The following is a 26,042-nucleotide window of genomic DNA, read 5'->3' as shown; positions in this document are numbered from 1 at the left end:
CCCCACGCTGGGGGGTCCCACCCCAATCCAGCAGCCCCGGGGCCAGACTCTGACATCCCCACAGCGCCAGGGTCAGGCGGGACCGGCCGGGATGCCAGCGGGCCAGGAGAGGCACTGACCCCGGCAAGACCCTTCTCCTTGTGCCCCGTCCCCCGGCTGCTGCTGCTCATCTGCTTCGTTAGTGACAATTAAACCTTCAACAACCCATTAAACGCATAATCGATGCTTCCCCGGCTCCCCAGCCTGGCTAATGGGCCGGGGCCGAGGTGAAGCGGCCCCGGCAGAGGCGTGCTCCGGCGGGGAGATAATGAAGTAACGGCCGCGGAAGTAATGGGGTTTGATCCGGGGGAAGGGACGCGCTCAATGGGGGCTGCGCTTTTCACATGACATAATTGGCGAGGCTGGCGCCAGCCCGGGGCACCCCTCGGCCTCCCGAGCGCCAACAAAAGCCGGCTGGCGCGGAGAGCGGGAGGCTTGGCACCCCCCGACCAGTTTGATCGGAGCCTAATTGGGGCGCGGATGCTCTCCCCGCAATCTTGCAACTGCCACCCAAAAGCGAGGGCGTGGAGAGGCCCCGGGATGAGGATGTGTCTCCCTGGGCCCCTGGGGTTGGGGGGGTTATGCGAATTATTTAAATGAGCTAATTTGCATGGGGTGGCACTGGCACACCCCAGGGCATCATGGTTGGGGATGTCGGGGTACCCTCGCAGGAGGGGTTGGTTGACCCTTCCCTCCCATGGGCGCCCCAGTGCCATGTCGCGCTTAGTGCAGAAACAGGCAATATTTCAGGCTCAAAAAAATACTATTTAAATGCAGGAAAGCCGTAGGAACGCCGAGCCGCCTGCCCTTCCCTCTTTATTGATGCTTTCCCCGCTTTAGACCCAGTGGAGCACGCCCTGCATCATTTGCGGCCGCCGGCACATGGGGCCATATGTTTGGGAAAAATCCAAGCAAAAAGGCATTTTTCCCCCCTAGATCCCAATCCTGTCCTGAAATGGCTCACTGCCCGGACGGGACTGGCACAGCCCTGCACCTGGGGTTGTACTGGGAGGACTGGGTGCTACTGGGAGCACTGGGGGCACCGGGGGGTTCTCCCAGCCTCTCGCAGCGGAGCAGGAGCCCTCCCACTCCCACCGCCTCTAATCCCCTCCCGCGGGATTTGCCCCCTAATCTGCTTATTTCTCTCTATTTCTCCTAGGCCTGAACAAACCCAACCCTGCCCCGGCGTGACGCCTCGTGCCAGCTGAGCCGTGGGGTCTGGGCACTCTGCCCCCCGGGCTGCCTGGCACATGGGGCTGGCACTGCCCTGGCACTGACTTGGGATACGGGGCTGGCACTGCCATGCCAGGGGACGTGGGGCTGGCAGGGTCCTGTTTATGGGTCTTGCACTGCCCAGGGGCGTGGGGCTGGCAGTGTCCTGGCACATGGCGGTGGCACTGTCCCAGCATATGGGGCTGGCACTGCCATGCCAGGGGACGTGGGGCTGGCACTGCCTGTACCCACGGCAGCAGTGCTGTGTACACGGGGCAGCACCGAGCTGCAGTCCCCTGCACCAGGGGTCCCAGCCATGCCCCACAGCGAGCCCCACACCCCCTGGCACAGGCCAGGATGGGGATCATCTCTCCCGGCGCCCGCCTCCATGCATGTCACCTCCGTCCCCTCCAGCCCCTGGCCCCCCAGCAGGACAGATGTGGCCCCAGGGGACTGCGGTGACAAGGGGGGGCCACGCTGTCCCTCTACAGGCCATGGGAGCTGGGGACCTTGGGGCTCAGGTTCTCCTCGGGGGTGTTGACCCCAGAGCTCCCTGCCACCCCCCAGCTCCCAGGGGGGGAGGCAGAGAGGGGGCTGTCAGGCAGTGAGGGGGAGGCCGCCAGCCGCAGGTTGAGCTTGGCGATGAGCGGCTTCCCAACGTTCACCGTCCGCCTCTCCTCCACGAAGTCATCCATGCCGCGGTAACGGTACTGCAGGCAGACGGTGAACACCAGCTCCTGCTGCAGGAGCACCGGCAGTGTGGGCACCCGTCCTCGGCCATGGCCACGGCCGCACTGTGCTCCTGGCACCGGCCCCCCGCCCGGTGCGGCTCTTACCCGCAGTTTCTGCAAGCCGCAGAGCCGGCTGTAGAGGCAGCAGGAGGGGCAGCCGAGGCTCCAGACATGCGCCAGCGGGCTGCCCACCTCCTCGGGGCTCTCCTTGTTGGTGCACTTGAGGTCCACGTCCAGCTCCTGCCACAAACGGCGTCCAGCCGTGGAAACCACCACGGGTCCCCCCACAAATTCCCCAGCATTACCCCAGCACGGGCTTCGGCAACCCGCTCCCACCTCAGGTATGTCGGTGAGCTTGGCCTCGCACTTGGCGATGTCCTCCGGGGTGGCCACCACGCGGGTGTAGATGATCATGATGTTGGAGAACTCAGCGGCAAAGCCCAGCTGGACGGTGACACCACAGTCGAAGCGGAGGTGCCGGCTCTCCGGCAGGACTAGGGAGGGGACAGCAAGCACGGGGCTGGGACCTGCAGGTGCTTGGGACCGGAGCTGCACCCACAAGTGAGGTGATGGCTGGGGTCACCCCAGAGTGGGGACACCAACACGATGCTCCTGCCACTGGGCTGGCGGCTCTGTGCCAGCGGTTTCTCTCCTCCAGGGTGGGAGAAACCCAGCAAGTGCTGCCTGCCGCCTCTCCCTGTGACTCGGCGCTGTCCCCACCCAGGTGCCAGCTCCAGATGGGGTGGCCGCAACTCTCACCGTGAGCCTTGGCCCACTGCAGGTTCCTGGCGGAGGACTCGTCCTGGCCCGGGGGGCAAATGGGGTCCGTCAGAGCTCGTCTCTCCGAGAGGTTGCTGCGGAGCTCCAGCGCCTGCAGGCCCCGCGTGATCTCCAGCGTGCCCATGTCTGCGGGAGGCACGGGGAGTCGGCGGGGGCTGTTGGGGGGTGGCTGTCCCCTGCCGCTCCCCACTCACCCTCGGCCACCTTGTCCAGCAGCACCGTGATCTTCTCATCCTCCAGCAGCCAGCGCTTGAGGAAGGTGACGAAGATGCCGTTGGAGAGCTCGCTCTGACTCAGCTCATAGGCTTCAGCGTCTGCGCACCTGCGGGGACGGGGCGGCGGGCGGCTCTGTTGTGGGCTCCGTCACTCCCCCGGGAACCAGCCCCCACCAGGGCGACAGCCCTTGGGAAGCCAGAGCTGGGTGCCCGTGGCTCTACCCGCTCCCATCGACCCATTCGGCCGCTGTGCCGGGGAGCGGTGGGAGCCGCAGCCGGATCCTGGATGCTTAAAGCAGCATCAGCCCAAATCCCTGTGCTCCAGAGGAGCCTCGGGGCTTAATCCTCTTGGGTGCTGCCCGAAGCCAAGCAGCACTGTGGGCATCTCCCTGTCCTGTAAGGGACCGGGAGCTGCCGCTCGCCCACCACCTCCAGCATCGACCAGAGGGAGCAACGCTGCAATACGTGGCAGGGGGGAAGACGGGTGCAAATGGGGCTGAGCCTTTTGAGGGTGGCTGAGCCCTGGCCCCAGTCTGAGCCAGGGATGGAGACTCAACCCCACTGCCCATGCCAGGGGGTGGTGGGGGGAGACCCACGTGGCATAGCCGAAGACGATGTTGGCTGTGACCTGCAGAGCCCCGACCTGCGGGATGACGTCGTCGTTGAGATTCCTGCGAGAGAAATGGCGATGGGTGGAGCCAGCACCTGCCACCCCCCAAAAACTCACCCCAAGGCACCCCAGACCCCAGGGGCTGCCCCCTTTTGCCCACCCGTCGTGGCATTTCCCAGCTCAACTGGGGCAGTGATGCTTTGGGGCATCCAGACAAAGCCAATGAGTTTGGATGGGACCCCGGGGATGCCGTGCTCCGCTCCCCCAGGGAACCAGCACCCATGGGCACCCCTATGCCGGGACCTCCCCCGGGCTGGTAGCTGGAGCCAGATCACCTCTTGCGGCACATGTCGAGCAGGAAGATGTTGAGGCCAGTGCGGCGCTGCTGCATGCTCTGCAGCACCCGCTGCACACACAGGCAGTGGGCCGAGGTGTAGGAGCTGGGCGCGTCGATGGGCACCATGAAGCTGTTGCCAAAATTTTCATAGCCGTGCCCAGCGTAGTAGAGCAAACCTGCCGGGAGGGGCGAAGAGTGGGCGACATCCCTTGACCTGCCGGTGCCCGCTTCTTGCCCAGCCACCCCCCAAGACCCCACCAGCACAAAACCACCCGGTTCCCCCCTGGCTGGAGCTGCCCTGGTGAGCGCCGCCGCACCATAGACGCCCTTGTCGAGGAGGAGGAGGAACTCGTTGACAGCCATCTGCATCTCAGCCTTGCGCAGGTCCAGCAGTGAGACCACCTTGAAGTCGAGCTGGCGGAGGAGGGCGCTGAGGGCGTGCACGTCCACCATGGGCGCCTTCAGCTGCTTGTGGTGCCGGTAGTGCATGTTGCCGATCAGCAGGGCCACTTTGTCGGTGGCTGCCAGGACGGGAGAGAGAGGCGCTGGGTACAGAGCGAGATGCTCCTGCTGTCCCCGCTACCTTCAGCCCACAGAGGTGACACCCGCTTGTGGCCGGTGTCACTGTCCCCGGGTACCAGGGTGCCCCGGGCGGTCCCTGCCTTTCTGCTTCACTCTCGCTGGTGTGCTGCACCCAAAGCACCCCTGGCCGAGCGGAGCCTCACGGGGTGACGCTGGGGATGGTCACAGCCCCACAGGGCCACCAACCCCTCCTGGACAGGCTCTTACCGTACAGCTGGCTGGGGCTGCCACGCTCCGGGGAGCCTGGAAAGAGAGAAACGCCATTCCACAGCCCCGCGGTGCCTGGGGAGCGCAGCGGGCAGAGCAGCAGGGACCTGTGCGCTCTGCACCCACCTACCTCCATCCCCCTCCTGCCAGGAGCCTCCAGAGGCGAAGAGCCGTGGGCCTGTGGCAAAGGGGTGAGTTAGGGAGCCCTGCCAGTGCCGGCTGGAGCCCCCCAAAACCATGGGGCAGCCATGGGAGGGCTTTACGGGGAGCAGAGCAGAGCCAGGACAGCCCACGCGGGGTGGGGAACCACAGAGGTTTGTCCAGGGCCCTCACCGATCTCCACGTCCACTTCCTGGCTCCACAGCTCGTGGAAGAGGTTGAACACACGGCAAGAGTAGCTGCCCTGCTCAGCGGTTGTCACCAGCTTCACCTGCCAGCGGGACGGAGCAAGCAGCTGAGGCGGCGTGCCATGCCATGCCGTGCCGTGCCGCGCCATGCGACGCCATGCAGTGACGTGCCACACAGAGGGTCCCGCCATACCTGGAGCCGGGGCGCCTGCGCGCCCTCCACGGGGCGCCGGTTCCTGAACCACTGGTACTGGGGCGGGGGGTTGCCAATGGCTCTGCACTCCAGCACCAGCGTGTCCCCCTCGGCCAGACGGCACGGCCGCGGCTGCCGCAGGATCTGCAGCCCTGCCATGGCTGGGCAGTAACTGCTGGCTGGGGAGGGGATGGGGCGGAAAATACGGCACCCGGCCATGGCAAGGTTCTGCCAAGCTGCCCCCAGGCCCCAGGTCCCTCACCCGCAGGCCCTGGCACCCATGGGTGGCATGAGCCAGTGGGGTCGAGGAAGACACAGGGCACTCAGATCCTCCATGGGCACCGTCACCCCTGCAAGCCCAGAGACCCTCACGGCTGAGCCGGGGCACAACATGGCAAGCGATGCCCTACAGGAGCCACCCCACTCCCGATGGGGTGAGCAATGCCCTATGGGAGTCATCCTGGTCCTGACGAGACAAGCAGTGCCCCGCGGGTGCCAGCCCGGGGACGCCCACCTGAGCTGGGGCTGCTGTTCTTCTCCACCTGGACGTGGGCCCACCTGGAGAAGGCGAAGGCAGCCCCGCAGTTCACCCGGCAGATGTACCACTCGGGCTGGCCCGGCGGGGCGGCCGTGTCAATCACCAGCTCCGGGGCCGTGGCTCCGGGCACCTATGAGACAGGAGGGGGCCAAGGAGTCGGGGGCTCCCTCCCACTTGTCTGGGTGCTGTCACCATGGGTGGGGCCTGCGGTCCCTGCTCGACGTGGTGCAGCAGGACCTCACCTCCTGCTTCCCGCAGAACCACTGGTACGTGAGACCTGGCGGGCCGGTCGCCCAGCAGGTCAGGGACACACGCATCCCCTCCGTCACCACCCGCGACTCCGGCTGCACCGTGATGCGGATCATGTCCTGGACTGCGGGAGAGGAGAGGCCAGCCTGGGATGGCTGAGACCCCCATCCTGCACCATCCCATTGCATCCAGTCCCATCCTGTCCTGTCCCACACCCGCCCACAACAGCCTGTCCTCTCCCATCCCACCCCATCCTATCACACCACGTCCCATCCCACCCCTCTGTCCTGTCCCAACCATCTCATCCTACTTTGTCCCATTCAGTGCCATCCCACCTCATTCTGTTCCATCCTATCCCACCCCATTCTGCTCCACCTCATTCCATCCCTTCTTGTCCTATCACAACCTGTCCAATCCTGTCCCCTCCCATCCCATTTGGTCCCATCACAGCCCGTCCCATCATATCCCATCACCCGCCCGCCCCATCCCATCCCATCCCATCCCACCCTATCCTATCTCACCCTACTGCATCCATCCTATCCCATCCCACCCCAGCCCACCCTGCCAAGGCCCCGCTACCCAGAGCAAGACCTCCAGCAGGAAGAGCTGCTCCTCATCTCCCCCTGCTTTCTTTCTGCTGAGCCCCTGTCCCCCATTGCCCCTCTCCAGGCCCCATGGGACCCCGCTGCCCATCCCTACCGGCACTGCTGAGGACCTGGCAGGCCTGCGTGTGCCCCATCCTCTCCAGGCAGCCCAGCAGGTACTTGAGGGTGCAGTCACGCTCAGCCAGGAGCTGCAGGAGGCACTGCGTGGGGCTGCCATGGGGCTCCAGCACCTTCAGCGAGCACATCTCCAGCTCCTCCGTGCTGCAAGGCGCCCACAGCGCTCAGCGCCGCAGTCCACCTCCCGCCCGGGCAGGATGGGGACCCCATCTGGGGGACTTGGCAGTGCCCCCAGCCCAGGCTGCGGCCACGCTGGGCTGGCCGGGGGACCGGCGTGCCCCTCACTCAGCCCATGGCAGGGCTGTGCCCATGTGTGTTTTGTCACCCAGTGGGGGACAGACCCCCAGAGATACCCCCACACCCTTACCTGCACTTGAAGCGTTTCTCCGCCCCGGCCACCTCAGCCAGCTTCCGCCACCCCCGGCTGGCGTTATCCAGGAGCTCGCAGAGCCGGGCCACCACCTCCTCGCCCAGCGAGCCGATGGGCATGCTCCAGTCCCCCATCCCGTCCCAGCCCTGCCGCTGCCTGCCTGGGGACACGGAGGGGACGAGCTGTCAGCGGGTGATGGGGTTATAGGCGCCTGCACCCCACTGGACACTGCCCGGCGCTGCTCCTGCCGGGCACAGGGTGGCTCGGGAAGGAGAGCACCCAGCACAAGCTTGCTGGCGTTGGGGCACCTCCCTGCAGGAGCCCGGGAGGCTTTTGGCCTCCCCAAGGAGGTGTGCGGAGCTGGCCAGGCAGTGCTGCTGGATCTAGCCGCTGGCAGCCAGCCAGGAATGACACAAGTTCCCTCTCCACACCCAGAGGACGAGAGCCATGACAGTGGCACAGGGGACCCCGCTCACCCCGCGGCCTTGGGTGAGGAGCCAGGGCGACATTACCCCGGCCCCAGGACAGGGACCTTTGTGGGATGGGGTCCAAGGAACTAGAAGGAGGGGATGCCCCTGCCACCTTCCCCATCCCTTCAGGGCACACAGAGAACGGGCCCATCATAGAGGACTGAGACTGGGGACCCCTCTCCTTCTGACAGAGACCCAGTGGGTCAGCAGCAGCCCCCTTGCCGTCACCAGGCCCCTGGGTGGTGCCTCCACAGCCAGCATGAGCTCTGCCAGGCCACCACGAGGAGCCCACGGAGGGGTTAGGGGAGGGGACATGGGGCCCTGGGGCTGGGGCCCGCCTCAGCTCCCCTTGACCCCGGCAAAGGCTTTGGCAGCGAGGGGAGCGTGGCATGAATCACCCTGGATGGGGGCAGCACCCAGAGACAGGCTCTCTCCTCCTGCTGCTGGGTCTCTCCCCACCCCGGGTGGGCGGTTGACCCCAGGACCAAGCCATCCACGGCAGCTGGGTGACACTTGCCCAAGCAGGTGGTCTCCGAGACAAGAGGGCAGGGACTCAGGTGCCCCCTCTGCTCACCTGTTGCTGGATTTGGGGGCTGGCCGCGCTGGGGAGTAGCAAGGGGAGAGCAAGCTGCAGGACGGGCACGGTGGGGACAGGGCACTCACCACTGGATATGGCCTGGCCTGAGCCCAGTCAGCTCCAAGGGTGCGCGCTGAGCCTCACGCAGAGGAAATGAGGGTTCAACCCAAAATCTCCCCCAGCCCGCCCCCCCCCCCCCCCCCGCGCTGCATCACAGCACTTCTGCTTTCCTCCACCACTTCCTGTGCCACAGCGCGTGGGCGCTGCAGCTGCCAACCCAGCCACCCCGCAGCCCAGGGGAGCCGGGCACAGCCCCCAGCCCTGGCCCCTGCCACAGGGTGTAGGGCACTGGGGACGCTGCTGGGCTGGGCAGTGGCTCCATCGCCCCTTCCTTGCTGCGGGAGGACCTCGCGGGCGGCTGCTTTGTCCCCGTGGCCCAACTCGAGGCCAGGCAGGAGCTACAGGGCAGCAAGTTTGGGACGGAGATGAAGCAGGGGATGGGGGCACCTCTCAGCCAGGGGAGCCCAATGCATGGGCAGCACCGAGACCCAGGGGAAGCTGCTGGGCTCTGCCAGGCTGGAGCCAGCTGAGGACACACAGGGATGGGGCAGCGAGGCCCCCGTTGCTGTGGGGAAGACCTGCCTTCACCACACAGCCCAGTCAAGCGGGGACCCCGGTGTCCCAGCAGCCGCTGCTCCCCAGCTGCCAGAGGAGGAAGCAGGAGCGCGGCGCGGGGGTGGCGCTGCGAGGGGCCGCTGTGTACCTCCTCACCTCACCCGCTGCCCCTGCAACACCACCAGAGCCTGGCCCCCATCCTCCCGCCCCCAGGGAGCACAGGCTGCTCAGGCCCCAAAGTCCCCCCCCAGGGACACAGTGACATCAGTGGAGTCATTCCCCACCCCAAACCCACTACGCACACCCCTGCGCGGCCTTTAAGCCCTGGCCCCAGCCGTTGAAGTGCAGAGTGCAACAGAGCAGGGAGCAGGACCCATTTTGGTGGCATAGGCTCCCTCTAAGAGCAAAAAATTGAGCTTCTGTTTTAGCAAAAACACCAAGAACTTGAGGCCTGTGTTGCCTCAGCTCCTCACCAGCCCCCAGCACAAGGTGGGACCCACACCGAGCTTGCCGAGGGCCCGGGTTTGCCGTAGCATCCGTAACAGGTGTCGGCCTCACCAGAGATTTATTACTAATTTATAGCAAGAAGAGAACAAAAGCGGGAGCTATTCCCAGCGCCACCCGCGCTGGCACTCATGGTGTCCTGTGCACCCTGAGCTCTGCAGCACCTACAGCTTCTTGCCCTTCTTCAGCCTGTTGCGGTGCCATGTGTTGTACTTCCGCAGGCGCCTCCAATACTCGATTGAGTCGGGGTCCAGCTCCTCTAGCTTCTTGGGGGGCCCGAGGTGGATCTTAAAGAGCCTGGGGGTGAACACAGAGGATGTGAGGCTGTGGCAGGCAGGGCAAAGGGACAAGCACGGGACGGAGCGATGGAAGTGCGTGACTAGGACATGCAGATCCCTCACCCACCACATCCACAGTGCTGCCTGCTCTCCTCCCCTGGCCCTCGGGGAAGATCTCTGGGCTGCAGAGCAGTCTTCCTCCTCCCAGAACAGCTCCCTGTCTCTCCTACACCCGTCTGTGGGATGGCACGTCTGTAGGGACGGGCACCCCAGGAAGGACCCCCCTTCTGTGCACAGCAAGGGGAACCGAGCACCACCTACCAGTCTGGGTACTCAGAATCGGGCTTCAGGGCCACCTCCGGCCCGTCCTTGAAGTAATTGACCCCCATGGCGTAGGTGGTGAGCATGGTGGGGTCTGTGCACACCTCCGGCCCCTTCAGTCCCTCCTTTGGCACGTTCTTGCCCTTGAACTTCATAGCTGCGGGGACAAGGGCACAGTCAAGACGGGGGATGTGGCGGGGGGACAAAGATGCAGGCTGGGGAAAGGACGGGGGCTCAGTCAGGGCAGCGGACGGGAACACGGCCACCGCGGGTGCAGCAGCACCGGGGACGGGAAGGAGGGACGGGGCAGGGAACGAGGGGCACAGGGTGTGAGGGAGGCAGCTGGGGCAGGGGACGGCGGACGCAGGGCTGGGGGCGAGGGACACGGGGCGAGGTCCCGGGAGCCGGGGGGCAGGCTGCCCCTGGGGAGGGCCCAGGCCGCGCGGGGACAAGGCCGAGGGACGCGGGACCGGGACACGGGGGCGAGGGCTGACGGACGCGGGACAGGCCCCGGGGCAAGAGGAACCGGCGGGGGCCGGAGCCGCGGGACGAGGCTCACCCGGCTTCTTGGCGTAGCCGCGGGCCGGGCCGGGCAGCACCACCCGCACCGCCCGCAGCAGCACCCGGGCCGCCATGCTGGGGCGCCGCGGGGCACGCCGGGAAGAGGGCGGGGCCGGGAGGCGCATGCGCGGCGGTGGCGCCCGGAAGCGGCACCAGCGGCGGCGGGACCGTCCCTTCCCCGAGCCGGCACCGCCGGCAGCGCGTGAGTCCGCACGGACCGGGCCGGGCCCGCCCGCCCGGAGAGAGACGGCGTTGGCCCCGGCCCCCCAGCCCCTCCAGGCGCCCCTCCAGGCCCCCCCCGGCCTCCGCAGCTCCCCGAGTCCCTCTCCCCGCCCGGGCCGGCCGCCCCCTGCGCTGCGGGCCGGAGCGACGCCATGGAGAGCTGCATGGATTTCCAGGCGGCTGCGCCCTCCGCCGCGGATCTCGGCAGAGATGAGGCCCCGGAGCCACCGGCCATGGACACAGAGGAAGGGCCTGCGGTGCGGCCTGGCGCCCCTGAGCTCCCTGTGGGTGACGGGCAGCCGGAGGGGCCCCCCTTCGTCACCCTGCCTCCTGGCTGCAGCACCGGGCAGGAGCTGCCTGTCCCCCAGGGCCAGCGGAGGGGGCTGGGGCCCGGCTCGGGGCCTGCTTCAGCCTCGGACCTCAAAGGAGGTGGGGGTGGACAAACTGAGCTTTGCCGGGACTTGGGAAGAGAGATGGAAAAGGAGGCGCTGACCGTGGGGCCACAGGGCTCCACCCACTGGAGACCCAGCGCCGGGAGCACCCCTCGGGATGCAGGACACCCCCGAGCCCCCAGCAGCAGCGACCCAACGGGCATGGAGTTGGACGAGGCCCCTGAGGCCGGTGCCCGCCCAGGCAAGGCCAAGTGGGCTGATGATGCAGAGGATGAACCCTCAGAGATCCAGGGCCTGCTGGCCCAGCTCGAGACCCTCGACCCCAACCTCTGTGACCACTCACCCACCTCAGAACAGGGCCCACTGCCCTCCTCGAGCGCTGGCACAGCTCCTCTGGCAGGGGAGCAGGCCGGGCAGAGCCATGGGGAGTGCCAGGGCAAGTGCCGGCCCTGCCCGCTGCATGTGGCCATGGGCCGGGGCCTGGAGACACGGCCCTGCTGTGCCCAGCACTCAGCCTGCTCCCGGCCCTGCCATGGCCTGCTCTTTGCTGAGGCCGACCGGGAGGACTTGCTGAGCCTCCTGTGCTACGAGGGTGGACTGCCTGAGGCCAGCACAGAGACACCCTTGGCCCGCTCCGATGTCCTGGCCGGGACGAACCTGGAGATGCTGCAGGCTCCGGAGGAACTGGCCACTGTGGAGAAGCCTGAAGGGCTGGGGAGGCCAGAGAGCTCAGAGGAAGGACCTTCCAGCAGCTGGTATTGTGGAGAGGGGCTCTGCGAGGTCGACTCTGCCTGTGAAGGCAATCAGGACAGTTCCCCGGAGCCAGCCTGGGTGGCCCTGCCTCCCACTCCCACCCCAGAGGCACAGCAGCCACCCCAAGGCGGCATGACCGTGAGTGCATTGCACGCAGGCTGCGGTAGTGAGCCAGGAGATGCCCCTTGGCTCTGCTCCCTCGTGGGGTCTTGGGTGGGGGCAGAGGGGAGCCCGGGATGTCTTTTCCTCAGGTCTTACAGGGCCTCGTGCTGCTGGGGTGCCCAGACAACACCCTCGGTACTGGCTTTGGCTCCTGCTGCCCTGAATGCAGGGGGATACTTGCATGGCTGTCTGATCTGTGCATGCCCCGGGGAAGAGACTGGTGGGTCCAAACAGGCCCCCAGCCGCAGGACCCTGTGGCCCCCCCACCAGCCTCAGGATGCTGTGACCTCACTGTCCTGCTGCTCCAGGGGCAGCCTGGCCGTGGGGCGGGCAGGCTGAATCCCTGGGATCCCAACCAGAGCCTCACCTGCTCTCTTGTTGCTTTGCAGAACAGGGAATCCCCATCCTCCTGCCCAGCCTTCAAAGAGGGTGAGTTGCTTCTATGCTCGAGCAGCAAAAGCACCCAGGAGTCCTGACCCACCGCCTCCTGCTCTGACCCCAAATGTGGGGTGGCCAGGGGTCCCAGCTGGGGAGGGAGTGCCCGGCTCTGCACCCACGCAGAGTGGGAACGTGGCTGCAGACTTCGGGTGGCTCATTTGATCCCAGCTCACCCTTTGCGGAGCAAATGGGAGTGCTTCAGGGATCGGGGAAGGGGGAGGCTCAGGCTTGGGAAGGGAGAAAGAGGGATGCCAGGGTGTGCCCAAGGAAAGGAGGAAGCAGCCCTGGGGTCAGAGTTGGTCCCCCGGTGATGCCAGGAGCCTGTCTCCCAAGTGCTGAGCTGCTTTGCCATGTGTAGGAATGCAGCTAATGGGCAGTAGGAGTTGGTATCCCCAGTTTTCAGAGGTGGGGGAACCAGCCCCGGCTTAGTCCCTCCTGATGCCTCAGTTCCAGGCCCTTGTGACCCGGAGGATCTTCTGGACGGCGTGATTTTTGGGGCAAAGTACCTGGGCTCCACGCAGCTGGTCTCGGAGAGGAACCCCCCGACCAGCATCCGCATGGCACAGGCCCAGGAGGCGGTGGACAGGATCAAGGTGCAGGAGGGTAGGGGGATGTGACTGCCACAGCCTGGCCCCTCCTGGGCATGGGGCAGCACTCAGGACCTGCCCAGGGGGACCTCCCAGCTGTGGGGCAGGGACCCAGAGGAATCCTGGCAGCAGCAGTGACCTCTCCTGGGCGCTTCATTCTGCAGGCGCCGGAGGGGGAGTCCCAGCCCATGACGGAGGTGGATCTGTTTGTCTCCACACAGAGGATCAAGGTGCTCACGGCTGACACGCAGGTGAGTGGGGAGCAGGAGCACCCGCATGGCTTTGGGGCTGCTGAAACCTTCCTGTTTGGCCTTGGGCTCTCTGCTTTGCACCCACGCCAGTGAGGTCATGCCCAAGGATGGCCTACGGGCAAGGACACGCATCTGGGAGGAGACATGTCACTCTGCAGCCATCCCACGCAGACGTGTCATGTCCCTCAGCTCTCTGCATGGCTGCACAAGGCTTCTTATGCAAACTGCGCCTTGTGGGAGCTGCTGGGTTCTGAGACCAAGCTCCAGGGAACCTAGGCTTGAAGTTTCTGTAGCTCTTTGCCTCAGGATTAGTTTCTGCTTTATAGTAAGAGGGAAGAGCTGTCTTGTCCCCCGGCAGCACCCAGAGACATGGATGAGTCCTTGATTAAAGGAGCTCTTTGTACCTTTTAGCATAGACATGGTTTCTGCCCAGTGTGTGCCAGGCATTTGAGCTGCATCCCAGCACAGTGGTGGTTGAACCCAAACCCTTCCTGCTTGTGGCGGTGCCTGGCTGGCTTGCGGGCTGCGCACGGGGTCCATTGGGCCGGGGAGGGCTGAATGTCTCTGCCCATGTCCCCTTTGCCAGGAGGCCATGATGGATCACTCCCTCCAGACCATCTCCTACATTGCTGACATTGGCTCCCTCGTGGTGCTCATGGCACGCCGGAAACTGCCTCGGCAGTCGGAGGTGGCAGAAGAAAAGCGGCTCTACAAGATGATCTGCCACGTCTTCCACTCGGACAATGTGAGATGACACGCAAGTCTCTTGGGAGGGCAGAGTGGCTTTGGGGTCCTGGGACCCATTCCGCTGTAATGACAGGGTGCTCTGGGTCTCCGTGCTGGGGACTCCCAATGAACACATAGAGGGGGAAGGACCCCAGCCTGAGCACCTCTACGACATAGAGGAGCCCAGCAAGAAAAGGCAGGAGGATCGACACCATAAAGGGGCCCATTCAGGCCAAGAAGGAGCCAGGATGCCCTGGAGCTCCCAGGGCACAGTGCCTGTGCTGGACATTGCAGGGCGCTGGCAGCTGTTGGCTCCAGTTTGGCCATGAGACCATTGGCCCTGAGCCATGGGCATAAACAACCCCTCTCTTTCCCCAGGCCCAGATCATCGCTCAGGCTATCGGGCAGGCATTTGGTGTGGCCTACCAGCGCTTCCTGGAGGCCAACAGCATCGACCCAAGCAAGCTGAGCCCTCGCCAGTACAGCCGTGCCCTCGAGGACCAGGAGCAATACAATGCAGAGCTGACCCACTTCTCCCGGCAGGAGAACTGCAAGGACGTAAGAGCTGCTTTGGAGGGGTGGGGGACAGTGTGGGGTTCCCGTTGGCACCTCTGTGTCATCCCCGCCACGGCTCCCTGAGCAGCTGAGGGGCTCCCTACAAAACTGGGCCCCATCCCAGCTGGCTGTGAGCCCAGGACACCCATGCTGGGGCTCGGACTCACGCCCCATGACTCTGGTGACTGTAACCCATCCGTGCCCCCCACCCCAGGTCTGCATCCGGAAGCAGAAGGGGGAGATCCTGGGCATCGCCATCGTGGAGTCGGGCTGGGGCTCCATCCTGCCCACAGTGGTCATCGCCAACCTGATGCACGGGGGCCCTGCGGAGAGGTCAGGCGAGCTGAGCATCGGGGACCGCCTCATGTCCGTCAACGGGACGAGCCTGGTGGGGCTGCCCCTCACCACCTGCCAGAGCATCATCCGGGTGAGCCGGGGCTGCGCCCGGGGTGGCCTCCTGCCTCCACCCTGGCAGGAGGGCGAGCGCTGGCAGAGATGGGGACCGGCCTGAATGCGTCTGGGAGTGTCTGTCATGCCGGGGTTCCCCCACCGATGCTTCTGGCTTGGGGGCGGATGGGTGATAGGAGGCTGTGGGGCCAGAGGGGGTGGGAGTGTGGGGGGGTCGTACCCATCCTCTGGGCTGTGACAGTCCGTGCTCTGAGTGCTTGGGAGGAAGGGATGTGACAAGGCAGGGACAAAGCTGGGGACTAAACTGGCTGCAGCAGGGTGTGGGCAGGGCCCTGCCAGAGGAGGAGGGTGGGTGAGGAGGCAGGCATCTGTCCTGGAATGAACCTGTTGCATCTTCTACTTCCTGGGCAGGAAGGAGCTGAAAGCAAGGACAGTGTGGCCTCAGGGGCAGAGTGGGATATCTTGGACTGCATTTATAAGTTCTCCCTGAATTTGAGCATGGCGGTATGCCCGTGTGTGGCATTGAAAACAGGTTGCTGATCCTCAGCCCTCCCGTGAGCAACATGGCTGTGTCGGCTCTTTCAACCACGGCAAATAGCTGTCCAAAGTCTGACAAAGTCCCATCCCATCTTCCAGGAGCTGAAGCACCAGACAGAGGTGACGCTGAACATCGTGCACTGTCCCCCTGTCACTACGGCTGTCATCCGGCGCCCTGACTCCAAGTACCAGCTGGGCTTCTGTGTTGAGAACGGCGTGGTGAGTGCCCATGGGGAAAGGAGCAGAGCCAGGCTTCGGTCAGCCAAGGGCTTCAGCCACCTCTCTGGCAGAGGGACACGCAGTTCTGGCTGTGTCCGCATGCACGAGCGCACGGCTCCAGCACTTCTTGTGCCTGCCAGGGCCGAGGTTTCACAGGGCTCTGCTGTGCCACAGCAAAAGGCTCTCCTGCAGCACCGGTGGTTACATCTGTCTCCCTAGTACTCCTTAGCTGTTTGCTTTCAGGGGGGTGGTTTCTTCCTGGCTTTCTTGGCGTGACCTTAGTGACATTTATTGCTATCCCCAGTGGCCCAGCCACTCCCTGCTGTGGGCTCCACAGTGGCTGCATTGGAAAGGTGTTCCCAGGATCAGCGGGAGCTGATGGGGTGGGTGGGTGGTGGAGGGGGTGGCACAGCTGCATCGCGCACTGACTGATGCTCCCGATAGTATTGGAGATGCAGTTACCCCACAGGTGTGCTCGAGCTGCCACCGTAGGCAGAAGCTCTGGCTCTGCAGCCCAGGCTTGATGGGAGCACAAGGGTTCACTGGGTGGATGGGGGAAGCTGAGCTCTCCATCAGCCGAGGGAACAAAAGCCTGCGCGCTGTCCTTGCCCTACAGCTCAGCACATCGCTCCAGTGCCAGCAATGTTAAGTGACATCCCTGCCCTCGCTGCACACTCATGAGCTGGAGGAGACAGCACCCAAGTCCAGAGCTCTTGCTGGGAGCCTGCACAGCTGGGAGGGTTTGGGGTGGTGGTGCACATGGCCCCAGTCTGTGGGCACAGTGCTGATCTCACCAGCATTTCCTGCTTCCCAGATTTGCAGCCTGATGCGCGGGGGCATCGCAGAGAGAGGTGGTATCCGTGTGGGGCACCGCATCATCGAGATCAACGGGCAGAGCGTGGTGGCAACGCCCCACGAGAAGATCATCCAGATCCTCACGCAGGCAGTCAGCGAGGTGAGCCGGGCCCAGGCTGGGTGACGGCCGGGGCCCCCATACCGCGGGGCAGCTGCGGCTGCACACAGAGCAGGCTGGGCTCAGAGTTTTGCACCAGCACCCTCCAGCCCGGGGTTTGGTGTCACCCAGCTGATCTGTGTGTCTCTGCCTAGGTCCACATCAAGACCATGCCGGCCTCCACGTACCGCTTACTGACCGGGCAGGAGCAGCCCATTTTCCTCTGAGCTGCTGGCCGTGCCCAGCTGTCACTGCATGTGCCTGGGGCCAGGCAGGAGCGAGCCTGGGGCCATGAGGGCAGGATAGGCTCTGCCTCCTGCCCCAGTGCCCTCATCGGAGCCCTCTGGTCCCCAGCAGGGCCTAATTCTGCACCTCTTTGGTTTTACTCAGGACACAGTGGGAGACTCTGGGGGCCTGATACCCAGCTTGAGCAGCGTCAGGGCCTCCTCGCCCTCTATTCACCCCTCCCTGGCTCACAGTGCCTGCATGGTGCCTGTCCCGCTGCTTCACAGGGTCCCTCACCTTGGCCTGGTGCTGGCAGGAGGAGAGGGGACCCCGCATGAAAGGTCACCCCATCTAGTCACCACAGATAGTGCTTTTACACTCACCAACAGTGCCTTTCCCCATGCGGGGATGGTGCTGGAAGCATAGCTCCAGGGCTCGCCCTAGCACGGACCCACAGCAGTGCTGACCCTGCACACCAGTGTGTGGGTGCATGCTGGCACCCCCGAGGGAAAGCCGGCAGCTCCCAGACTCAGCCTTAAGGGCAGCAGCACCCGTGGCACCCCCTCTTCCTCCCTGGCTTTGCCAGGGGCCTGTCAGGGGTGCAAACGAACTCCCCGTTAGACCTGTTGCACCGAGCTGGGAAACTACCTCTGCTTTTCACTCGTGCTGCCTTTAACCGCTCTGCACGCACAGCCCACCCCCTGCCCACCACGGCACTGCGTTGCAGCCCTCCGGGCTGTCCCTCGGCACAGCAAAAGGGAACACGGCACTACCTAGTGCTTGGGGTCATGAGCCCCCAAGGACCAGCCCCTGGTGCTGTGTCTTTTCATGAGTGGGTCTCCGGGCCCCTACAGCCGAGGCAGCGCTGACCTGACTTTGCCTGTGTGCTTGGTTCATGTAAAAATAAAAGTTTTGGGGAATATGGGAGGCTGCATTTCAGGAGCCCTAGCTGGGCTGCAGCAGAGGAGGCTCAGCTCTGGGGCATGCAGCCTGAGCCTGCTGCAGTGCCAGACGTTGGCACAACCCAAGCCTGATTCCCGCACCGATGCCTCTCGGGGCAGGCAGGGCCTCTGGCCGTGGAGGTGCCTGGGTTCCAGCAAACCCACCCTGCTGCATGGGTTTCCCCTGCGTGCTGCCACCCAGCACGCATGGAAACAGCCCATCCTGATCAAAACATCCCTTTTATTCCGGCAGCAGAGGCTGTGGCCAAAAGGGGGAAGGAGGCACGTGGTGGTGCTGGTGACAAGGGGTACAGCAAAATTAGACACAACCCAGCCTGGCCATGGGGTGCTGCATGGCACTACCTGGACTGTCCCATGGACCCGGTGGTGTGGAGCTGCAGCAGGGCTGGCCAAGGGGCCCAGCTGTCCAGTGGGACAGGGGCCAGCGGTGCCACTACACATCTGTAGCTGGGCCCCATTCGTAGCCTTCGTCCTCATCTGAGTCATCCCTGGCCCGTGTGAACCTCTTCCTCACAGCGTCATGCTCGTATTCCCTGGGGGACGAGAAGGCATGGTGATACCTCTGCCACCAGGTTGGGACGGGTGGCAGAGACAGTCCCCTGCTGGGCAGGGTCAGGCTGGGCAGGGCTGGCAGCGGCAGCTCCGCAGGCCCTTCCCCAGCCCCAGGGCTGACTGCTTTAAAACCCCATCTGGCCCTGGTGCGCAGGGTACCTGATGCTGTCATAGCGCTGGCCCCGCTGGCCCTGCCGCTGCTTCTTGGTTGGCTGTGAAAGACCAGAGAGATGGTGGAGTCAGAGGTAGGGGCAGGATTTGTGCCCCAGCCTGGGGCCGGGCTGCGTTCCCCCATGGGGAACCAGAGCTGTGCATGGATGCGCAGCTGGACCCTGCAGCAGCTAGAGGTGACACCCTGCCTGTGCCACAGGGGATAGGAATTAGCCCTTGTAGGCGGGCACTGCGCCACTCCCCTCAGCCCCACCAGCCCCTCGTACCAGTATGGGGGAACCCACCTGCTCCCTCAGGCCATGGCTTGGGGACATCTGCGCTGGCTCGGAGGAGCGGGCCAGTCCGGGCTGGTCATAGGCATCCTCTGCCTCACCGTCAGTGTAGGCACCCGCCTCGCCATCAGTGTCATCGTAGTCGCTGTTGGCATGACTGTCGCAGGTCAGGTAGCCCGAGGCCACCGTGCTCGGCTGGTTCAGCAGGTCCAGACTGTCCTCCAGTGCCACATCTGCCTGCGGGGTGGGGATGACAGAGACCTGGGACCCCAGGTGTGGGGAGGGCGGGTGCGTGGCCCTGTCACCTGCCTGGCTGCAGCCCTGGCAGGCTGAGCCTTGCCACAGGGATCCCGTGCCTTGTACCTGCTCCGCTGCCGTCCAAACGGGCTGGCTCTGCTGTATCCTGATGATGTCCTTGATCACCTCGTACCAGGCATTGCCGCTGCCGCTGAGGCTGACAGTGGCGGTGAAGAGGTGGCTGCAGTACTTCTTCATCTTGTTGGCCTGGGCGTAGAGGCGCCGGGAGCTCTTCCTGGAGTCGGGCGCCAGCCACTGGCGCATGGCCTTGATGCCCTGCCGGCTCTCGGGCTCGCAAAACACCACCACAGGGTAGTACTGCACGTAGTTGAGACGCTCCACAGCCGAGGGCGTGATGTCCAACAGGGCATGCTTGTCCTGGGGCAGGGCATGGCCATCAGCCCCGCTAGGGACAGGGACAGAGGCCGTGGGTTCCCCCCCAGGCCCTGGCCCTCCTGGCTCCAAGGACGTGTGAAAGGTCTCACCTTTTCTGCGATCTGCCGCACTGAGTCCAACTTGATGACCTTGGATGATGCACCATCTCGGGGCACGCTTGCTGCAGGACACAGACATGGCGTGAGAGGGCTGGGGGAGATGTGGCATCTCCGGCAGCCCCAGGCTGAGTCTGGCCGTGCCCTGCCCCAGGCCTGTGTCCCTCAAGGGGGGGGCATGTCTGGGGCCTGGCTGGTCTCATGATGTATGGAGAGAGGGTGAATGAATCCAGGAAGGTGTTGGGCTGTCACGGGGAGGGGCAATGAGGCAGGATCAGGACAAAGCCACAGGTAAAGAGCTCCCACAAGTCCTGGACACTGAGGGTCCAGCTGCTGGATACGATTTCCCCCTGGCATGGGGGGCACTTACGGGCAATCTCAAACAGCTCAGGCAGCTCCGTGCTCAGCTTTTGCATGGCAATGTCTGCGATGGGGCCCAGGATCACCACCGGCCGCTTGAAGCTGGCTGTGGGAAGACAGACTGGCTCAGGGAGGCTGGGGGCGAGGGCAGAGCTCGCAGCACCTAGGTGTCCAGCCCCACTCCCTGAGGTGTCTGTGGGCCTGGGACTCACCCCGCTCTCCCCAGGAGAGCGGAGCCCACTAGCACCCGCAGTGAGGCAGCCCCAAGGCCAACGTCCCCTGGGTGGGTCTGGGCGATGGAGACACACACAATCCTGGTGCGCACCTTCCTTCAGGACCACCCTCTCGTACGGTGGGTAGCGGCCCTGCTTTGTGAGGGCAGACAGGTCCTCCCGGCTCTTCCGCAGCATCTTCTTGGCTCCCCGCAGGCCCCGCAGCTTCCAAAACTCGGCCCGTGCCCCAGAGGGGTTGGCACCAGATGAGGCTTTCAGCACCGACTCCAGGCTAGAGATCTGCTCAGCCCTGGGAGGGAAAAGGGCTCAGGACCTGGAGCCTCCAGGTTTACCCTGTTTCGTCTCTCTGGGCTCCGAGGAGTGGGGCACGAGAAGCTGGCATCCCCACTCGGTGGCACAGCCGGATGAGGCTGTGGTAGCCTCTTCCCTCCAGGACCTTGGACAACTGCAGCATCAACTGCCCCATCACCCGAGAAGGGATTTCACCAGCTCATGCTTCCCACCGCAGCTCCACCAGCCCTTGCCCTGCCTCTTACTGGGCCCACCATTCATGTCCCCATCCCACTGGGGAGCCATCCCCTGCCTCTGCTCATCTTGGGGCCGTTCCTGGCTCCATCCCTACCTGCTCCGGTTGGGGATGATGCCCTTGTCCTGCTCCTGCAGGTCCCTGCCCATGCGCACAGCCAGCCAGCTCCCCAGCCTGCCCCGGTACATGGTGTCCAGCACGTGGAAGACATCCCCACGGACAAAGCTGAGCCCTGACGGTGTGTCCTTCTCGAAGTCAAAGTGTGTCCGAATATAGAATGAGTCGCCCACATTGGATGAGATCATCTTCCTGTAAACTGGAGCCCAGGGTGAGAGGGACCATCAGGGGAAGAGGTCGCTGAGGAGGAAGATGCTGGAGAGAAAGGTGCTGGAGGGATTTGGGAAGGAGCTGGGCTGGCCGGGAGCCTCCACAGTAGCCCTTGCTGCTAAGGAGGACTTTGGAGACACCTTTTCCTCCCATGGCTCTCTCAGGCATGCTGGGGACAGCAGGACCTGACCCCCCAGCACGCTCTGGCCTCTCCATGCTGAGCCACAGTGCCAGAAAGCCCCGTGCTTCAGGATGTGGAAGTACAAATGGGACTGGGATGGTCTGGTCCCCTCCCATCACCTCTCTGGAGGAGGAGGAGAGCGGTGCGGGGAAGAAGGACCACCCTGCAGGGGCAGAAAGGGCCTAGCAAGTCCAGCAGCTCTGATGCTTGCTCAGAAGAGACAGAGGATGGAGAGGCACAAGCCCAGGATAAGTCCGGTTGTCACTCACTGTCCTGCTTGCTCTGGGTCCACAGCGTGATGTCCTCGCCTGGCGGTAGGCTCATGAGGTACTCCACGGCCTCCTCGCGGGTCAGGTTCTGGAAACTGGTGTCGTTCACCTGCAGCGGAAAAGCATTTGGACACAGCCCCGACGGTGGGACGGAGGGTGTGGATCCCAGTGGGGGTCCCAGGGACGGCAGTGCCCAGGGCAGGGTGGGAGAGGGATCTGGTCCCTGTCACCCAAGTGCCTGCCACAACCCCTAGTAACCCTGGGGAGGGCCTCTGGGCCAGCTGAGGTGGTGCCTCGACCCTGTTCGGTGTTAGCATGGTGCCAGAGACAGGACCGTCCCCTCGGGCGGTGCCTGTAGAGCCAGCCCAACCGGTATGGGCCATGGGCACCAGCACTGACCCAAAACGATGTGCCGCAGGAGAAATCCAATCCCTGGGGAGGTATCAGACCCAAGAGGGATGGGGCCAGTCCAGGTGCAGCAGCATTCAGAGCCATTCCCAGCCCTGGGTACCTGCAGGATCTGGTCCCCTTCCTGGACACCCTGGCTGTCAGCCGGGCTCCCCTCCTGCACGCTCGACACAAAGATGCCCACATCATTCCCACCGGCCAGCCGTAGCCCGACACTCTTGGCCTTCACAAATTGCACAACCCTGGAGTCGGCGCTGTACCTGCCATGGGAGAAGACGTGGTCAGCCCGGCAGTGACATGCCAGGGACAGCACAGGGGGTCACTGGCCCTGGGGCCCCATCCCTGTGCCGGAGCAGCTCCCCATCTCCCCCAGCCCTTTTCCACCGCCTCTCACAGACATACCCGTCCTTGTGGGCCGCTCGGGCAGTGGGGCTGGTGTGGGGGCCATGGCAGCCATCCACCTCTGTGGCTTCCAGCAGGTCTGCAGGGAAGGAGGGCTGGTCCAGGAGGCGGCGGTGGCTGCACCGCTGCCGAGGCAGCTGAGGCAGAGGGATACCTGGCGCGGCTCTGCCAGGGGGGTTCGGACAGTGGAGACACGCAGGAGCCCAGAGCCCACTCAGTGCCCTTAGTTCCCCCGGCCTGATCTGAGCTCACTCACCAGGGCCCCGAGCATCGTCCATGATCGTGTCGGCTGCAAGGTCCCTGTTCGATCGTCTCCTCTCCCTGGAACAAAGTTGAGGCAGGATTTATGCTGGTCACGGAGGCAGGCGCTGGATGGGCACAGGCAGGCAGTGCCAAGTGGGCAGTGGGGACAGTGGAGCAAGCTGGGGACTAAATGGCAGTCCGACCTCCAGGGTGAACTGGCTCCGGGATGGAGGAGAATTGGCCCCTCCATACAGGCTGAGAACACAGGGGGATCTGACGGGGAAAAGAGGGGCTCACGGGGACAGAGCGGGGCTTACGGTGGTGAATTCAACCTGACAGCAGCTGAAGGTCGCGGGGAGGTCTCAGGGGATGGCGGATGGGACAGCTCAGAGTCAATGTCGGAGATATCTGCAGCAAAAGGAGGGAAGACGCATTAGTGACCGTCCAGTCCCTGTGCTGTGTATTTGGCTGCCGGCCCCATCACCGTGTCCCCTCACCATCCATCCGGGAGCTGTCACTCTGGCTGTCTTCTATGTCGGGGATGTTGACCAGGAACTGCCGGTGGTCCCGGAGGATGAGCAGGGTCAGGGTCCCCTCTGTCTGCTCGATGAGCTGCTGGGTGTCAGCCAGGGACATGTCCTCGCTGGCCACCCCGTTGATCTGAAGGGGGCAGAGCGGGAGGCCTCAGGGCACTCACTTCTGGGAAAGCCACCCCCAGGAAAGCCCTGCTCAAAGGGGATGCTCTGACTGCTGCCTTCCCGGTCCCTTCCCAGCCCCTCCAGCCTGGCCCCAGTTCCCACGGCTTCGCCTATCCTGGCCGGTGTCCCCATTCCTGGCTGCTTCCCAGCGGGGCCTCATCCTGGACAGAGGAAACAAATTAACGAGGCTAATTAACTCCCACCTTTAGCTGCAGGGGTCCCTGCACGGAGGCAGGAGCTGCAGAGACCCGCTCAGTTGCTGCCTGAAGCTCAGTTTTACTTTGACCTTGGCCCAGCACTGTCCTTCCATCCACTGGACTGGTGCTGGGGAGTCAAGCCCCCAGCAGACCGTGGGGCTGTGATCTCCCTGACTTGCAGCAGCTTTTCCCACCAGATTGCTGGGATGAAATCCTTCCCGTTTGCCCCAGAGTCACCTTGGCCCCAGTTCCCAGCAGCCACAGGTCTGCCTGGCCCATGTGTGCAAACAAAGCATCTCCCTCCTCTATTTCCTCCTCCCTAAATACTTTAAGCATCATTTCACCTGACATACCCTGAACACCCGAGTTCTTTGGGCTGACTGCTCCCCCGGCGGGGACACGCACACGCGGCGGGGGACCATGCGCCATGGGGACAGCGGGGCAGATGCTATCCCGCTGTGGCAGTGGGACAAGCCACCGTCCCTGGTTCAACACCGCGGGGCTGCCTCAACCAGCCAGCCACGGCATCGCGGGGAGCTCGTCCCCGAGAGCTCATGTGGGGTCCCTGGTGATGGCTGGGGCAGGGTGTGGGCACCAGACGGAGCTGCCTCCGGCCATCCTTTGCAGGCAGCCAAGAGAAGCATGCTCTTGGCTTGTCCCCTGCGGTGACATTAGCCAGGGATAAGCCACCCAAGGAGAGGAAGATGAGATCCTCAGAAAGCGCTGTGTTCCCCGTGGGCCCCTGTACCTTCAGGATGAGATCTCCTTCCTGCAAGGAGCTGCCCTTTGCCGCCAGCCCGCTCTCCACTATGTGCTTGATGAAGAGCTGACTTCCCAGCTTGAGGCCATACTCTGCACCAGAGAGAGCTCATGACAGTGCCGGAGCTAGGCAGATGGAGGACCCCCTCGAGGTCCCCCCTCGCCATCATCCCCACAAGCCTGCCCCAGCTCCCCTTGGGACACTAGCAAGCCCCAAAGCTGAGCTCTGCAATCCCAGGCTGAGGCCAGGCAGGTTTGGTGCACTCAGTATGGTATGCACTGCCCCCTCGCCACATGCCAGACCCTGGAACCAACCCTGCCATTGCCTCCTCCCCAGGGGGATGCACGGCCACAAATCAGGCAACAAGACACAGGGACAGAGGGAGTGGGAGGGCCTCACCTTCGTTCTGCTTCTGCTTCACCAGGACCGACGTGATGGGCTTCATTGGCACATCCTGGCGCGGCAGCCGCTTGAAGCCCGAGACGAGGGCCAGCCCGTTGGTGTCCCCTTCATGGCCAAAGCCATTGGCAGAGCGGTGCCGGCTGTAGCCCTTCTGATTCGAGCCGCTGCTGGGGCTCTGCCTCCAGTGGCTGCTATCCTGGCTTCGCCTCCGGCTCCGGGACACCGGCTTGTGGTGGCGGCGGTCATCCCGGTGGTGGCCAGAGCTCCTCTCACTGGACGAGTCCCCATCATAGCCCCTGCTGTGGTCCAGGTCATCCTGGGAGTGGTGCAGGGCTGGATCTGCACCATGCGGCCTGTAGTCCTCATCCGAGTCATAGCGCCGGGGCGTGGTGGGGGACCTGGGGCTGCTCTTGCGCACGGGGAGGTGGACTTTCTTCTGTCTTTTCAGTGTCTGCAGGTAGAAAGTGAGGCGGCAAGGATGGTGGGTGCAGCCATCGCTGCCAGATGTTTCTACAGCAATTTCCAAGACTCGAACGGGAACCTTGGGGTGTGTGGGACAGGGGAGCTGGGGTGGGGACAGGCACGGTGTGGTCCTGTGCAAGACACCGGCCCCTGCCCCACTGCAGGGCACACTCACAATGTTGACGATCTTGCCGCAGGTTTTAAGTGTCTGGATGGCGAAGGAGGATGAGACGTTCTCCATGGAAAGGCCGTTCACCATCACGATGTGATCCTTTGTCCTGGGAGGGAAAACGCAGCCGTGGCTCTGCCCTAGGCGCAGCGCCCAGCCGGGGGAACTGGGAGGGTGGCGAGGGCAGCTGTTGCCCCAGGGTGACCCCATCCCAGCCGGGCAGGGTGGCAGCGGTGCTGGCCCTATCCCAGAAGGAGCAATTCACTGCCCTTCCTGTCTCCGCTTGCAGCGAGCACCCGCCACACGTCCCCAGGTCCCTGCACACTCACTGGAGCCAGCCCACCGCCGGTCCCCCGGACACCACATCCGAAACGACCACCGCTGTGTCCCCGGTCATCCTGTTGGGACGGTCCCGACCTCCGGAGACAGCGAAGCCAAAGCCCCGTTGAGGGTCCTAGCAGGGATGGGCATAGAGTCATCAGGCAGAGCTGGCCCCACAGATCCCATCCCTCCCACGGCCACCCTGGGCTGTGCTCACCTTGCTCAGTGTCACCGTGTGCTGCTCCCAGATCACCGTCTCCTCCATGGCGGCCACCCGCCAACGCAAGGGATGGAGGGCGACTCCAGCGGCTGGCCAGCGCGGCAGCCCCTGCCCAGCGGCTGGGGGCGCGGACCGACTCCGGCTCTTCTTTGCAGCTGCGGGCCCCTTCCTCAATCCCACTTCAGGCTGCAACGAAAAGCAGAAGCAAAGCTGAGCTGCCAACACTGGGGACCA

At 64.4% G+C, this 26,042-nt stretch overlaps 4 protein-coding genes across 4 annotated transcripts; 1 reads left to right on the top strand and 3 right to left on the bottom strand.

Annotated features, from left to right (window-relative positions):
• Positions 1-1,736: 1,736 nt before the first annotated feature.
• Positions 1,737-7,266, bottom strand: LOC132319886 (mucosa-associated lymphoid tissue lymphoma translocation protein 1-like). Its single transcript, XM_059831888.1, has 16 exons — positions 7,130-7,266; positions 6,740-6,906; positions 6,034-6,164; positions 5,768-5,921; positions 5,254-5,432; positions 5,047-5,143; positions 4,844-4,891; positions 4,714-4,749; positions 4,242-4,445; positions 3,923-4,100; positions 3,574-3,648; positions 2,957-3,084; positions 2,742-2,888; positions 2,319-2,476; positions 2,088-2,222; positions 1,737-1,991 (listed from the first exon to the last, which is right to left on the bottom strand). Exons 1-16 carry the CDS (start codon positions 7,264-7,266, stop codon positions 1,737-1,739), a joined length of 2,229 nt encoding a protein of 742 aa, XP_059687871.1.
• A 2,076-nt stretch (positions 7,267-9,342) lies between these two features.
• Positions 9,343-10,532, bottom strand: MRPL54 (mitochondrial ribosomal protein L54). The gene is made up of 3 exons (XM_059831656.1): positions 10,457-10,532; positions 9,898-10,054; positions 9,343-9,595 (listed from the first exon to the last, which is right to left on the bottom strand). Exons 1-3 carry the CDS (start codon positions 10,530-10,532, stop codon positions 9,463-9,465), a joined length of 366 nt encoding a protein of 121 aa, XP_059687639.1. The 3' UTR covers positions 9,343-9,462.
• Positions 10,533-10,832: 300 nt separating this feature from the next.
• APBA3 (amyloid beta precursor protein binding family A member 3) lies at positions 10,833-16,932 on the top strand. Its single transcript, XM_059831655.1, has 11 exons — positions 10,833-11,297; positions 11,343-11,963; positions 12,377-12,416; positions 12,873-13,018; positions 13,177-13,263; positions 13,850-14,008; positions 14,368-14,547; positions 14,759-14,971; positions 15,589-15,708; positions 16,523-16,663; positions 16,816-16,932. Exons 1-11 carry the CDS (start codon positions 10,833-10,835, stop codon positions 16,885-16,887), a joined length of 2,244 nt encoding a protein of 747 aa, XP_059687638.1. The 3' UTR covers positions 16,888-16,932.
• A 1,348-nt stretch (positions 16,933-18,280) lies between these two features.
• TJP3 (tight junction protein 3) lies at positions 18,281-25,868 on the bottom strand. The gene is made up of 19 exons (XM_059831708.1): positions 25,806-25,868; positions 25,597-25,721; positions 25,274-25,376; positions 24,634-25,087; positions 24,223-24,326; positions 23,077-23,239; positions 22,897-22,987; positions 22,593-22,657; positions 22,337-22,415; positions 22,038-22,194; positions 21,527-21,635; positions 20,846-21,065; positions 20,316-20,512; positions 20,001-20,096; positions 19,625-19,695; positions 19,206-19,517; positions 18,855-19,079; positions 18,559-18,611; positions 18,281-18,380 (listed from the first exon to the last, which is right to left on the bottom strand). The coding sequence occupies exons 1-19, from the start codon at positions 25,851-25,853 to the stop codon at positions 18,281-18,283; spliced, it is 2,772 nt and encodes a 923-aa protein (XP_059687691.1). The 5' UTR covers positions 25,854-25,868.
• Positions 25,869-26,042: the final 174 nt, after the last annotated feature.

The sequence above is a fragment of the Gavia stellata genome, chromosome 32 (assembly GCF_030936135.1).
Source record: "Gavia stellata isolate bGavSte3 chromosome 32, bGavSte3.hap2, whole genome shotgun sequence".
Taxonomy (NCBI): Eukaryota; Metazoa; Chordata; class Aves; order Gaviiformes; family Gaviidae; genus Gavia; species Gavia stellata.
This window is presented reverse-complemented; position numbering and strand designations above follow the sequence as displayed.